Below are 15,385 nucleotides of genomic sequence, written 5' to 3'. Positions count from 1 at the left end.
ATGCCTAGGAAGAAGGGCCAACGGCTGGAGGTGGCGCCAAAGAAAAGTGATGTGCTTTGGAGCGTAGACTCTAGACTCAGATTTTGTCTTGGGCAAGTCACTTGACCTCTGTGAGCCCTGGTTCCCTTGTGTGTAAAATTGGGATAATAATAGTGTCCCCACCCCCCAGGGTTGTTATGAATGAGATTACGTTCATAAGGGGCTTAGCACTGGACCTGTCTATTATTAGGAGGTGGATGTTTTAGAGAGCGGAGAAGGGCCCCAGAGCCATAGTTTCTCTGAGCAAGGCTTCCTCTGTGAGCACAGGAGATTCTCAGAAAGAGAGATGTGAGGCTTCCGTGGCGAGAAGAACACTGTGCTTGGAGCCTGGAAGAAAGAAAATGGTTTGAAAGGGTCCCTTGTGTTCTAATTAAGGAGTCATTCTGTGTCTTCCTTTCTCCCCTACCCCTTACAACAAAATCCTTCGGGTCCCTTTTTATGCTCCCCTCCAACCCTTCCTTCAACCCTGGTAAACAGACCTGTAGCAGACCACGTGATCTGTGACTTTCCTCCCTTTGGCCGCACCTGGTTTGTGCCCAGATATATTTGTCCTCTGAGAAAGGATCCAATCAGTTAGCAAGCAGCAGAATAGTCTGTCCTTCCCTGTGGTTCTGCCTCACTAGTCCTGGCACAGCCACTAGTAGGGCTCTGGAGGCACCTAGCAAAGCTTGCCCCTGGGGTGGAGAACCTGCTTACTACTAACCCTAGGTCTCCAGAGTTCTCTCTGGGTTTGCCTACAAGGTTCTTGAGGGAGTTTCAGGTTTTAGTTCCACCTCTGAGCTCTCACATGTGTCATCCCAACCCCAGGAATGTTTTCTCCATTCTCGTCACTGAATTATCATCACCTATGTATCCTTTGAGTCACGGCTTATCTCTTACTTTCTGGGTCCCTGATCTTAGCCCCTGGTACTTCTTCATAGCCCTTAATCCAATCATAATTTTTGTGCTTACGTATTTGTTTAACGTGTGTCTGTCTTACTAAACTGAAGGTTTTAGTGGGGCAAACTTATTCTCAGCTGTATCCCAGCATCTGGTATGTGGTATGTACTCCATAAATAGTTGATGTTATTAATATTTTTCCTTCCTTCCTTCCTTTCTTTCTTTCTTTCTTTCCTTTCTTTCCTCTTTCTTTCTTTCCCGCATAGTTTGCGGGATCTTAGTTCCCCAACCAGGGATTGAACCCTGGCCCTGGCAGTGAAAGTGCCGAGTCCTAACCACTGGACCTCCAGGGAATTCCCTGGTATTGTTATTCTTGCCACCCTTCAGTTGAGTTCGTCCTGGACCCACAAGACACTTTCCTGAAACCCTTCCCACCTAACTCCAAATATTTTAGGATTTATCCCTAATGAGTCTGAAGGCCACTATTATCATGACTTCTGTTTTCTTAATGGTTCCTTTCCTTCCTCCCCCATTTCCTCTTCAACTGAGATGGTTACCCCTGATCTTTACAGTTATTGCAGGGTGGAAGTGATTCTTAAAGAGGGTTGGCTATGCAGGTGGGAACAGTGAATTGGGTCGGACAGAAGACTGGTTTGTGCTCTGAACAGTTTTTAAGGTTTTACCCTAAAGGTAACTCTCTAAGCATTATACCACATCAGAGGACAGCTAGGCTGGTAATTATTAAACTGTGCTCCATGGAATCCCAGGCATCTGTGGAGTTACCCCCCACCCTAGTGGGGACTTAGAGGGCGAGGTCAAGCTGGACCCCTTCTCTGACTCTCCCATCTCCTTGCTTCACCCAGAGCAGTTCTGCTTCATTTGGTTTTGTATGTTGGGATTCTGTAGAACCCAATCACGGATAGATCTCCAACCTTTTGAGGGGCAAGAGAGCATGTCCTCAGGCAGCTGGGGCCCCTGATTTCCCAGGTGGGTTTCCATCTGAGGGTGTTATCACACCTTTTAGCCTCTGGCAGACTAATTGTCCCCAGTGGGGATGGTGTCGTTTTGCATTAAAAAGCTACCTCTAGTCCCAAGAAACACACTTCTAACTGGCCATTTTTTGTTTTAAGATGTCATGGACAATATTACCATGCAGAGCCAATTCTATGAGACGCAGGTCATCAAGAAAGAGAACGAGTCAGGCTACGAGAGGAGAACGCTGGAAATGGACCAGCAGCAGCAGGTCTATCGCCCAGGTAGGAAAACGCACATGATCTCTCTCTCTTGAAGGAAATAGAATCTATGTGTGGGTAGCCCTTACCTTCTGCCTAGTGCCTATCTTCCCAGAGACTTTGCATCTTTCTCTTGGGCATTCCACTTGGGCTTTGTCACTCTGGCAAGGTCTTTTTGAAGGAAAGAACTTAGTCCCGCTCCCAAGTGTTAGGAGAGGGGCGTCTTCAAGGTATGTTTTCAGATGTTAGTACCAACATCCTAGAGAGTTGAGACCTGGAGGCCAATATTTGAGTCTTACTTAGAATCTTAGAATGTGGAAGCCAGAAAGGACCTTCTAAATCTAGTCCAGTGTTTCCCATGTTCTGAAGAATATCATTCCAGGAGATATTATTAGGGACTTCTCAGAAAAAGGTTCCTTAGACAAACACATCTGAAAAATGCAGCATATTCTATACCACCTCTGGGAGAGTCACTGTGCTCATTAGAGCATTAAAGATGCTGAGAAGTCCTGGATTGGGAAAAGCTCCGTGTCACATTGTTTAAACCCAGGATTTCCCAAACATGTAAATGTGTCTTTGTAGAAAAAAGTTCCCTGTAGTGCCAGTTTGGGAAACACAATTGTAATGTAGCCGTCTCCCCATTTTACAGATGGGGGAGGTGGCAGGGCCGGGGTTGGAACCAGGAAACTGGCTTCTGGGCCATTGCTCTTGGTCAGTAAGCAGCACTCCTCACCAGTAGTGTCCTAGTATTGGGGAAGCAGGGTCCTACCGTTGAGTAATGACAGAACCAGGACTGGCTCCCAGTCTTGTGCTCCTTTCACTGTGCTGTGGCCCCAGTGCCCTCTTAGTGAATCTAGCTGGTTCTATCTGATTCCATTCTGGTTCATCCACAAAGTGAAATCCCCAGACATTTCTTGTGGGTGGCTCAGGATTTTAATGAATGTAGGTTAAACCATAGATTTGTGTCAGGCTCTGTGAGACTTGTGGGATCATTTGGCCCAAGGAGAGTATTTTCCGTGCAGACATTTATCAAGGCCTCCTGTGAGCCCAGCTCTGTGCTGGGAACCATGGAAGTTCTCTTCAGGTGAGTGAGCACCATCTCTGCCCTAGCAAGCAAGGAGCCTTCTCTGAGAGGTTTGGTCTGCATGCCAAAGCCAGGGAGTGACCCAAGGTGGTCTTGAGTTGAATGCTGAAATGTGTAAATGTGAGTGATCCACAGCATCCATAGATTCTGTGAGAGAGATGAGGCTAGACTGAATCCATGGGTTTCTCTTGGTAGGCACAGATTCTTGGAGTCTGCCCTGAGACTGGGATTTTCCTGTGGTCCACAGCATGTTATCCCATCCTGACTTCCTGTTTGTGGTGTGACTTAATGAGGCTGTCACACCTGTGGGCTGGCTTAACTGCAGACCCTCCTTTCTGGAATGATTCTGGGCTTTGTAATAGAGTGATTAAAGCCGGTAGAGTTAGCCGTGGGACCACAACACTGTTGAATTGACTTTCTCCCCTCCATTGTTAGACTCAAGAAACTTTGTAAGAACTGAAGTGAAGAGATTCTTGGGGAGGAGAAATTAGAGAATGTGGAACTGTGGAATCTTAGAAGTTTTTGGGGCTCCCTCCCACTTGGTGCAGGCCAAGGTAGCTGCCAACTTTCATGGGGCCTTTGGCAAGATAGCCAAGGCAGTCATTCGCCTTTGGGTAGGCCCTTAGCGAGCTTGTCCTTGTTTAGTGCTGAAGTCCCCTCTCCCTCCCCACAAAGCCTGAGAGTTATCTGACTGACATCTGTTACTCCATCAACTGCTGGTGCTCATGTGCCTGGATGGCCATCCCCAGCCTCCCTTTATTCTAGCCCTGTTCTCCAGGACAGCCGTCTTGGCTCCCTCAGCAGGCTTCTGTTGAACTCAGCAAGCTGCCTGTGCCCAGACCTCATCACCATAGTCAGGATCCTTCCAGTATCTCCTGAGGTAAAGGGGACCAGAAAAGTGATAGCTGAGGAGTTTCTGAGTGTCTTGACCATCTGGATCTGTCCTGACAGTAGAAGTGAAGACAGAGATGAAGCAAGAAGCACCCACCAGCTTCCTCCCGCCCGAAGCATCTCAACTCAAACCAGACAGACAGCAGTTCCAGAGTCGCAAGAGGCCTTATGAAGAAAACCGGGGACGGGGGTATTTCGAGCACCGAGAGGACAGGAGGTGGGTCTGTGAGGCAGTGGTCACCCTTTTTCCAGTAGGTCTCTATGTCTGTAGCCTGGTGCCCACTGGGACCTTCGTACTAGCCCGGAGGGGCCGAGCAGAGCTCTCCCTCCCTCACACTCTCCCCCAGTTCTTCCTGCACTCACTACCAGATTCATATTCATATAAATATTTGGTCCTTCGCTCAGTTCTTCCCTTCCCATTACTTTCAGGGTAAAGTTCAAACACATGTGAGATGCCAGCCTGCCTTTTCAGTCCTTTGCCCCACTGCCCTGCAGTCCAGCACAGTGTTCTGTTCTTAATGGTTGCCTGATATCCCTCAGTTGAAAGAAAATTATTTCCTGACCTACTCCGAAACACACCCCTTCCATCCATCTGTTCATTCATTCATTATCAGCACTCGTAGTGCTTTCACACGTGCCCACCCTTGGGATAGTCCCTGGAAGCACAGGTGATTTGGACAGTGGGTTTTGTGTGAGGGTCAGGAGCTCATCGGTGGGAGTGGCCTCCCCCCTGGTCATTTCCTTTTCCCTTCCCTGACAAGCCTTCCCCCTCCCTTCGCCCCCAGGCCCAGACCTACCCCTTCCTCCTTCCCTCCTTCAGCTCCTGTGTGAAGCCTTTTCCAATCAGGGAAACTAGGAATGATCACTCCTTCTCTATTCATCTTGGCTGGTCATCTGACACATTTTATTTCCTATCTGGTGGAGTCCATCCTCTAATTAGCTCGTGACTGTTTAAGACAGGGCCTGGGTCTTGTGGCTGTGACTAAAGTCAGGAGATGGAACCCACCTCTTATGAGTTTCTCCTACTACCCGCCGTAGAACAGAGGCCTAGAGCTACTTGCTGATGGAGGGCAGAGGAAGAGCACTTGCTTTCATCCAGGGGTGACAGAGAAAGCTTCCTAGGATAGACTTACCCTGTGATGATCACTTTCTTCGTACCAGACTCTGTGCTAGCCTTGGACTGGCAGGGTCAGAAGGGCACTCCACCAGAGGGATGCCTGCTGCTGGGGGAGTGCCAGGAACTAGATGGGCACAGTGTACCTGGTCTGAGCATATGGTGGACTGAGGTCATCCAGCCTGTCCCAGGCAGGACGCTGAACATTAGACTCCACACTTCCACCCCTTTCCCTTATTCCCATATGTTGGAAACCACCAGTATTTTCACATAGTCCCTTTTAGTATTTTGGTAGGAGTGACTCTTGTTTATAATTTAGGACACTTTTAAAGAGAAAGAGACTGAAAAAATGGTTCATTTCAAATCCCTTCAGGTGTGGAGTTTTAGGAAGCCTGGAATATGGACAAATTGTAATAAAAGGTTTATCTAAATTCTTACAGATTCCCACTCCTGGCCCAGTACTCTTTGGGCTACCATAGGCTCCCAGAGTTCAGCATGGAGGTAATTCTCAGCGTGTAAAGGGGTGGATCAGAATCTGGGGGTGTGAGAGAAGAGTCTTCTTGGAAAAGCTTCCTAAATGATGCCGATGGCCCTCGTTAGCAGAGCCGGCCCTCTTCGGTCCCTGACCCTACCCTAGGAGTTAACAGTCATTGCTCTCACTGCAAGGATATATGGTTCCAGAGTTCTTTTGCTAACCTCTGTGGCAAGAACTTGAAATCCAGGAAGCAGCTTGGAGGCCACTTGTAAATTCAAGCAGAACCTTCAGTTCCCTTCCTCCCTTGTCTGTCCGTTCTCATGTAACTTAATACCTCTTCATGACACAGGGGCCGCTCTCCTCAGCCTCCCGCAGAAGAGGATGAAGATGACTTTGATGACACCCTTGTTGCCATCGACACATGTGAGTCTTTGGAATGCCTGTTTGATACTGCCTTCCACTCAGTATTGGGAGGCTGCCTTAACCTTCACAGAATTCCTGCCCAGCACCGTCCAGAGCTAGTGTTAGTTCAGATGTCAGAAACAGCAGAGCTCTAGAATGAGGGTGCTGGTTTGGAGACAGAAGATCTGCTCTCAGCTCTTAACTGTGAGATTCTGGGCAAGTCATTCTATTTCTCTGAGCTTCTCTTCAGGGAGGAATAATCCTGCCCTAATACCTCAGAGGACTTTGAGTGACATTAATCAGAGAGTGGATACCAGAGCAAGTTGCAAAACCCTAGCACCCTGTAAACACGGAGGGTTGTCATTTAAGCGGGAAGGGAACCTGAGTGCTGCTGGGGAAACTTAACTCTTTGACGGCCGTTTCCCCAGTTTCCATCAGCTGCTCACGTTCCTGGTGAAACCAATGCCGTTTTGTCTTCTCAGGCATTAACCTGGTCTGTCCTCCAGTTCAGTTTTCTTTCCTCTGGATAAGTGGCTTTCCCCTTGACTGCATCTAAACACTTGGGGGAATGAATATAAAGGTCCTGTCCCTCCTCAGACCTCCTAAGACAAATTCTAAGTGGTAGATCCTGTGAATCCGAATTTTTAAACACACCCAGAAGCCCAATCAAGTCTGAGGACTGCACTTTTCAACAGAGCGGAAAGTTAACAGAAGTTCATTCGTGTACTTCTTTACGTAGCTCATGTTTATAGACCAGTGGCTACATGCTTTGGAAGAGATAAAGACATCTCATACACAGTCCCTTCTATCGCAAGGTCTCAAAGACAGTATACCCAGAGTAAAGCTAAACATTTTTTAAAGTATTGGGTGGCGGTGGTCCATGAAGCAGCATCTGATCAAATGCCAGTTGTACAGACCATAGCACTCTCCTTTAGAGAGAGGAGAGAGCCTACTGGACGAGATGGTCAGAAAAGACTTGAAGAGGGGGGAGAGTCCGAGCAGCAGAGTCCTAGGCCCACATGAGGACCTGGGAGTCTGTGGTGCACCTGACAGTGGTCCTGGGTGGTGGGTGTGGATCAGGGTCAGATGTTTGTGCAGCTGTTGGCAGCAGGAGTCTGGCTTCCACACTAATAGAGTTAGCATGGGAGATGGTTGAAGTGTATGGCAGTGGGGATTAACCTTTTTAAATTCTAAAATCCTTTGAAACTGGTAAGAATATGGACCCTCTCCCTAGCAAGTGTACATCCCCATTAGAAGCATGTGTGTATTATTTCCAGGGGCCCCCCCTGACAGCCATCCTGGGACCTCAGCCAGGTGAAAAGCCCTCGTTCCTATGTAGAGTGGCTGTTTTCATCCTGTGCAGGCCAGTTTGCAGTAGTCCAGGGCCTTTGTGCTAAAAGGGAGACTGGTTAGGCGATGCGGCTGGCTTCTCATGATCCTGCCCCCATGATGTGTCAGCTTGGATACTCCTGGTTAACACTCTTGGGGAACTTACCTCTGCCTGTGCCTGTCCCTCTCGGGACCATTAAAACATCAGCCAAATACAGGCTTTTTCCTCCACAGATAACTGCGACCTCCACTTCAAGGTGGCCCGAGACCGGAGTAGTGGCTACCCACTCACAATTGAAGGTTTTGCATACCTGTGGTCAGGAGCCCGTGCCAGCTATGGGGTCAGAAGGGGCCGTGTGTGCTTTGAGATGAAGGTGAGTGGGAGCAACCAGACGGGATAGGGACAGAAAATAGGTCCATCCTTTGGAATAACCTGTCACCAACCACCTTGGTCAGAGCCATGATTGCAAAAGAGATTTGATTGAGCATAGACTGTGTCCCAGCAAAAAAAAAAAAAAAAAAGTAAAATGAACTCAGAAGAACTATGTCATTGCTAAATAATATATGGGGAAAGCAGGCTGACCATACATTGCTTCATCAAACAGATTTTCCCTTGATGGGGTTTGACCCAGGTATTGTATAGCCAACCATTCTAGGGATGACATATTTGTAGAACTAGGAAAAGGGTTTGTTTGGAAAAACAGTGAGCTAGAAAGAGTTGCTCATCACCAATTAAAGGGAGGACAGGGAAGAGCAAGAAAAAGAAAGGTTCTGCCATCAGGTCATCTACCATCATCTCTCCACAGTTCCACGTCTGGTTATGTTTATGAAAATAATATGTGCTCGTGTTTAATAAAGTTCAGAAGGCACAAAAGACTATAGGGTGAAAACCAGAGTTATACTCACATCCTCCCAATCCCCATCCTACCCTCCAGAGATACCTTAGGTATTAACAATTTCTTGTGTATCCTTTGCATATCCAGACTTATTTATGATAGGTAATACTTACAGAACACATTGCATGTGCTAGATACAGTGCCAAGTTCTTTTCATGGATATCTCCACTAATCCTCACAGTATCATCTTGAAATACATAATGTTGTCCCCCGTTCTTAGAGGTGGAAGCTAAGACCAAGGGTTATCGTATTTGCTTGGCTAAGACGTTGATTCTAAGTTGTGCATTGTTTTGTGCTGCTCGTAGAGAAACACTGCCAGTTATACTGACAGGGCTTTCACACGTCAATTGTAAGATATATCCTGACTTTGGAGATGTTAAAATGTGAAAAATGTGTGTGCAAAAGTCAGTGACATAGGGTAACTTTCTGAAAGCCATAATCTAATGCAGATAGATATTGGTTATTAGACAGTCTAACCTCTGATTTAATTAAAGGTTAAGTCAGAAGATACCTTTTTTTTTCTTTTTAATTTTTATTTATTTTTGGCTGAATTGGGTCTTCATTGCTGCACGCAGGCTTTCTCTAGTTGCGGCGAGCAGGGGCTACTCTTAGTTGTGGTGCATGGCCTTCTCATTGCAGTGGCTTCCCTTGTTGCAGAGCAGGGGCTCTAGGCACGTGGGCTTCAGTAGTTGTGGCACGTGGGCTCAGTAGTTGTGACTCGGGGCCCTAGAGTGCAGGCTCAGCAGTTGTGGCACACGGGCTTAGCTGCTCTGCGGCATATGGGATCTTCCCGGACCAGGGCTAGAACCCGTGTCCCCTGCATTGGCAGGCAGATTCTTAACCGCTGCGCCACCGTAGTTGTGACTCGGGGGCTCTAGAGTGCAGGCTCAGTAGTTGTGGTGCACGGGCTTAGTTGCTCCGCGGCATGTGAGACCTTCCCGGACCAGGGATCGAACCTGTGTCCCCTGCATTGGCAGGCAGATTTTTAACGACTGCGCCACCAGCGAAGTCCCCAGAAGGTACCTTTTATTCTTTCTGCTGCTTTTACTTAATACTGTGTCTTGGACATTTTTCCATACCCCAGTATATCAGCCCTGCCTCATTCTTTTTAACCTCTGCATCATATTCCGTGGCAGGGATGTTCCATAATGTGACCAGTGCCTTATAGGTGGTTTCTACTTGCTTTCTCCCTCCCTCCCTCCCTTCCTTTTCAACATAAACACTGCCTCACTGAATATTTTTGTGTGTATGTATCTATAGGATAAACTGGAAGTTGAATTGCTTGGTTATAGAGCATGTGCATTTGTAGTTAATAAAGACTGCTCAGTTGCCCTCCAAAGACATTGTACCAATTTATGTTTCTACACCAAATGTTATGAGAGTCCCTGTTTCCCCTGCAGCAAGTGTTAAAATTAAAAAATAACTTTCTGAAATTCCCTTCTCTGTGGCCCTGAACTCTCTTAAGCCCTTTAGAGGCCCTGGTTTCAGTACAACAGGCCCTTCAGAGCAGTGTAGATACCTTTTCCCCAGCAGCAAAAGCCTGCTGCTTTTTTTGTTTGTTTGTTTGTTTGTTTGCCTGTTTGTTTTTTTTAACATCTGCACACTTCCCTCCTGTATTGCCTCATAACCCATCAGCCTCCAGAGAATCACTTCTGAGCCCTCTTGTTCTCTGTTCCCAGATCAATGAGGAAATCTCTGTGAAGCACCTTCCATCTACAGAACCCGACCCACACGTTGTCCGTATTGGTTGGTCCCTGGACTCCTGCAGCACTCAGCTAGGTAAGAGGAGGTCAGCCAGGCAATCCAGAGAGTAGAGCGGGTGCCTCTGTCCCTGGATTCTCAAGCTTCCTAAGTTTCTCTTTCCCGCATTGGACCCAGAACAGAACCACCCTGGGATGGAACAGACAACAAGGATTAGGCTTGTGCCGCTGCCCATCTTCAGACATACAGGATTCAGTTGGAAGGACCACAGTGATAACAACTTTTCTACAAAAATTTATCCTGCATCTTTAAGGGGAGGGTCCAAAGTTCTCTTCAGAAAACTGTTCCCTTTCTTAAAAAAAAAAAAAAACCAGTTGTCTCCTGTTCTCAAACCAAGCTGAAAGTAATAAGTTCCTCAAGTCCCATTAAGTCCTATCTGGAATTTTCTGTCCAGAGCTTAACCCAGAGTAAAAGAGAAAGCAGAGACCAGTGGGGCCAGGGCTGGCTGGTGGAGAGAGGTAGGGGCTGCCTTGAGAGGTTTTGAATTTTCACAGAACCCCAGGCCTCAGTGACCTTCTGACCCCAAGTGACTGATTTCAGTGACCAATGCTGAGACCTTTCTTCCTTGGTCATAAAAACATTTTGATTATGAAAATAACGTGTAAAGAAAAAAATGAAAATAATGTGTGCTCCTTGTGAAAATTCAGGCCATTACAGAGGAGAAAAATGAAAATCCTTCTAAACCTGTGGGATAACGACCAATGTTAACATTTTCATCTGTAGCCTTCCAGACAGTTTGTGTTTTGTCCTTTGTGTTTCTCAGATGGGGCACATTATACGGACTACTGTAACCTGATTGCTTTTTCCCGCTTGATATCCATGGGTATATTTTTGTAAATAAGTATAGCTTTTTTGACCACTGCATAATTTTTCACTTTACAGTTGTATCACTTATTTATCAATGTTTTGTAGGTCATTTAAGTTGATTGCAAATTTTTGCTGTTAAACACTTGAGCTGCCCTTGTGTGTAATTAGTCTGATCTTTAAAAGTAGAAATGCTAGGTTAAAAACAGTGAATGCTTTTCATTTTGATATGTATTAGCAGTTTTTATTTAAGACTCATGTGTCATCTCCTTTTATCTTTCTTTCAGTTTTGAGGTATAAGTGGAAAGTAGTTGATACAGATAAAGATACAAAGCCCAGAACAATGGAGCAGATGTCCAAGGTTACACAGCTGATTCATACTAGAACTGGGCCTGTAATTCATGCTGTTGGCTCCTGCTTTACTGGCAGGATGCGCCTTGGGTTCCTGGCCTAGGATCTGTCTATAACCCAGATGTCAGCCAGGGCCCTTGGGGTCTCAGTCATATTGCATCGGCACCCAGTTCTGTAGCCTAAGGCAATCCAGTACCTTTCCTAGGTATTAGACCTCATGATCTGCAGAAGCAAAATCCTTTTACTGATTTCTGACCAAAACTCATTGGCACCAAAAATTGCCGCCATTAGGAGACTTAACTGAATATTGAATGTCACAGCAAAGGGATGCATCTCAGCATACAACCTTCCTCTATCCCAGCTCCTCTCTTCCCTCCTCGCTTTTTTTTTTTCCCCCAAATTCTCCCTTTCTGTGCAAAGCAGTTCAGTTCAGCTCCTACTCCCAGACTTAACATCTAAAGCCATCAAGCCCTCAGAAGTTCTGCATAATGAGGGGCTTCCTTTCAACGGAACCTTTCTTACCTTCCCTGCCAAAGGCATCTGATTAGTAAGACTAGTAAAGAAAATGATTTTTTTATTTAAAACTACATGACAGCCATAAAGGCTGTTGTGACCATCGCAGGTGTAACCTGCCTTTGCCTGTTTCTTCCATCAGGCGAAGAGCCTTTCTCCTATGGCTATGGAGGCACTGGGAAGAAGTCCACCAATAGCCGGTTTGAAAACTACGGAGACAAGTTTGCAGAGAATGATGTGATTGGCTGCTTTGCGGTGAGTGCTGGCAGCCTGTGGGAGTTGGCAGAACCAAATGGTCCTGTCAGGTCAACCTGCAGACTTCGTTTTCAGAATACCTCTGTCCATTGTCTGCCCTGTGTCCAGCCACTCTTTGTCTCTCTTTGATGCACTGGAATGTTTGCAGTCATTTTGTGCAAAATTCTCCCGTTCTGCCCCTTCAGGTCTTTTGTGCAAAGCCGTCAGGTGGCAACCCTGAAGAAGTTTGGGGGTGTCGGGTGTGCACAACTTTCCTCCCTTCCTGCATACCAGAGTTACATTTTCTAAACAGACTCAGGAATTTCTTCTCTTCCTTTGCTACAGAATAGCCTGTCCGTTCTCAAAGGCGGTGATGTTGGCTCTTGTCCCACTTTAGCATCATCTCATCCCAAAACTTCTCCCTTCCTTCACCTCACACTGGGTAAGCCAGGCTTCCAATAGTGCGTTGCCTTTGAGGACGGTGGGGATGGATGCAAAGCAGAACAAGATAGAGGATGCCTGAACTGCTGCTGAACTTCAGTCCCCAAGAGCAGTGACCAGCACTCACAGTGCTGTGGAGTGTGGCTGTTGCCTCTGGGTCCAGAATCCCTAGACCCAGACCCAGTCCCTGCTCTTCCTCTCACAGCCCTGGACTACACTCCCTATATTTCAGTTTCCTCTCGATGAGAATGTTTGCATCTACTCTAGAATTTCATGTGGAGTCATTAAGTTAACCCATTAGAAGCACTTACGACAACGTCTGGCACATAATAAATGCTCAGTAAGTACTGCTTAACACTATTATCACTAGAAGGTAAATGTTTGTAAAATGTGCCATGAAGCCCCAGGGAGGAGTGACTACCCAGGTGGATGCTTCTTCTTGGTTTTGTTCCCTCTCCATCCTCATATTTGTACACAGGTATTCTTTTTTTTTCTTTCTTTCTTTCTTTTTTTTCCCCTCCTTTTTTTTTTTTTTTTTTTTTGCGGTGCGCGGGCCTCTCACTGTTGTGGCCTCTCCCGTTGCGGAGCACAGGCTCCGGACGCACAGGCTCAGCGGCCATAGCTCACGGGCCCAGCCGCTCCATGTCATGTGGGATCTTCCCGGACCGGGGCATGGACCCGTGTCCCCTGCATCAGCAGGTGGACTCTCAACCACTGCGCCACCAGGGAAGCCCTTTCCCCTCTTTGAAATAATTTCAAACTTAAGGAAAAGCCATGAAATTCTCTTAGAGCCCTGTCCAGATTCTAACATTTGCTTTACCATTTTTCCCAAATATATGTACATATATGTATATGATTTTTATCTGACCTGTTTGAGAGTAGGTTGCCTACATTGTGTCTTTATTCCTTAATACTTTAGCATACATTTCTTAAGAATAGAGCTATTATCTTAACCACAGTACAGTTATCAGATTTAACATTGATTTAATGCTATTGCCCACTCCATAGTCCACATTTAAATTTTGTCAACAACATCCTTTAGAGCAATTTGGTTTCTAGTTCAGGATCACGAATTGTATTCTGTTGTCATGTCTGTTTTAGTTTGAAACAGTTTCTCAGTCTTCCTTTGTCTTTCACAACCTCATTACCTTTTTAATAAAAAGCATGTTTTCTTAAACAAAAATTAACCATGTTTATATTCTGCACATTGTTCCAAACCTTGCATTTTTTTCCATTTAAAAATAAATCTCTTAAAAAAAAAAAAGTAAATCTCAGCTATCTTTCCCTGTATGCACAGATAGTATAGATCTAGCTCAGTTTAAAACATTGTTGAATAGTTAATAAATTCCTGTGGTTTCCAAAAATATCCAGAAATACAGAAAGGTATGCAGTATAAAGTCTTCTTGAGACCATCCCCCTCCACCCATGGTTCACATATGCCCTCCCCTACACATAAGCCCGCTGGTATTCAGGATTTCTTTATCAAAATACAAGAAAGATGATTGTTATTTTTCTTCTTTTACACAAAAGGTAGCATGTTATAAATGTTATTTTGTATCTTTTTTTGTCTAACTATGTATCTTAGAGTTCTTTTTTTTAATATATCGCTTCACAGAGGACTTCTTTGTTCTTTTATATAGTCCGTAGTCATTGTGTTGATCTACCATATTTATATAATCAATCCTCTATTAATGGACATTTGGTTAGTTTCTCACCTTTTTACTTAGTAGCTGCCTAGTATTCTGATGCAGGTGTCAGTTTCCCCTGCTGGACCTGAAAATTATTTGCTGGAAGTCAGTGCTGCAGTGACAGCTTATCTTTTCCCCGCTTATGAGAGTATCTTGGAGGGCTTTTCGTGTTCCCATACATGGATATCCTGTGTGATTTAGTCTCTCCCACTTTCCCTTTGGAGCACATTTAGCAGTGCTGGCGTGAGCAATTTGCACATCTTTGCGTTCTTGTGGGAATATGGTTGTAATATTTACCTCTGAAAGTATAACTTCTGAGTCAAAGGTGTATTTTAAATTTTTGATAGCTACCATCAAGACTGTACTCCAGGGAGGTTGTAACAATTTAATGTTTCATCAGCGTGTGACTGGGTTCCCCAGACTCTGTCCCATCTGAGCGTGAGGTTCTGTGAGTGTGTGGCAGTTTGGAACTTCAGGCCTGACTCTTGCTTCAGCCTGTTCATTTTTACTTCTACTTTTAAGATTCTGTGTTCAGTTTCCTTTGTTTAAAGAATGCCATCACTTTAAAAGACTCAGAGTGAAGGGTTAGAAGGGGTGTGAAAAATCAGTGACCTGAAGGAACTGGTGGGGAGGACATTTGTGTCAGAACTTGAGTTCTCAACATTCACAAAAGAGAAAGGACAAAATGGCCTTCCAGGTAGAGAGAACAGTGTAACTCACTTCAGCAAACCATAAGGAGTAAAATACTTGGAGCCTCAGGGACGACACTAGGAGATGTGAGAGGTAAGGCTGCAAAAATGGCACACTTTGAATAATGCAAGGCTTAAGGACTTTGGGTCCTTAGGCCCTGGTGTGGCACTCGGGAATGGTTTTGCAGAAGTGACACAGCTACCCTTGCGTCTTTGACAGTTGGCGCCATCAGTGGTGGGTTTGTCAGTTGAGGGTGCTGGTTTGTGTACAACATGGTAAGTTCCTTTAGTGAAGCTGGTGGACATAAGGAAGGCTAACCCCCACGATGTTCATTTCCGCGGTAGAGCAAAGGTGACCTGGGCCACTCTTGCTCAGGTGAGAAGACATAGCAGGGACCGTGCTGTGAGGATCGAGGCAGGATTTAGTCCAACAGATGTTTGCGTGTCTGCCCTGCGTGGTCTCGACCTGTGTGGGTGCTTACGGACACTTACAGATATAAAGGACTGTAGAACTGTGCCCTGTGAGCACTGAGGAGGGTAGTGAGGAGGCTCCTTAGGGAAAG

The 15,385-nt window shown here is 45.8% G+C and overlaps 1 protein-coding gene across 7 annotated transcripts in view; it reads left to right on the top strand.

Moving 5' to 3' along the window:
* The window catches only part of HNRNPUL1 (heterogeneous nuclear ribonucleoprotein U like 1), a 35,888-nt gene that overhangs the window by 3,657 nt on the left and 16,846 nt on the right, over window positions 1-15,385 (top strand). For 6 of the 7 annotated variants that reach the window (XM_007458620.1, XM_007458621.1, XM_007458623.1 and 3 more), the window contains exons 2-7: window positions 2,049-2,174; window positions 4,189-4,342; window positions 6,064-6,137; window positions 7,680-7,819; window positions 10,021-10,120; window positions 11,913-12,025. In XM_007458620.1, the coding sequence (XP_007458682.1) occupies window positions 2,049-2,174; window positions 4,189-4,342; window positions 6,064-6,137; window positions 7,680-7,819; window positions 10,021-10,120; window positions 11,913-12,025 (707 nt within the window). The remainder of the gene's footprint in view (window positions 1-2,048; window positions 2,175-4,188; window positions 4,343-6,063; window positions 6,138-7,679; window positions 7,820-10,020; window positions 10,121-11,912; window positions 12,026-15,385) is intronic. The other variant, XM_007458626.1, reaches the window with a different exon arrangement.

This window comes from Lipotes vexillifer, unplaced genomic scaffold (genome assembly GCF_000442215.2).
Source record: "Lipotes vexillifer unplaced genomic scaffold, Lipotes_vexillifer_v1.1 scaffold371, whole genome shotgun sequence".
NCBI classification, from domain to species: domain Eukaryota; kingdom Metazoa; phylum Chordata; class Mammalia; order Artiodactyla; family Lipotidae; genus Lipotes; species Lipotes vexillifer.
This window is presented reverse-complemented; position numbering and strand designations above follow the sequence as displayed.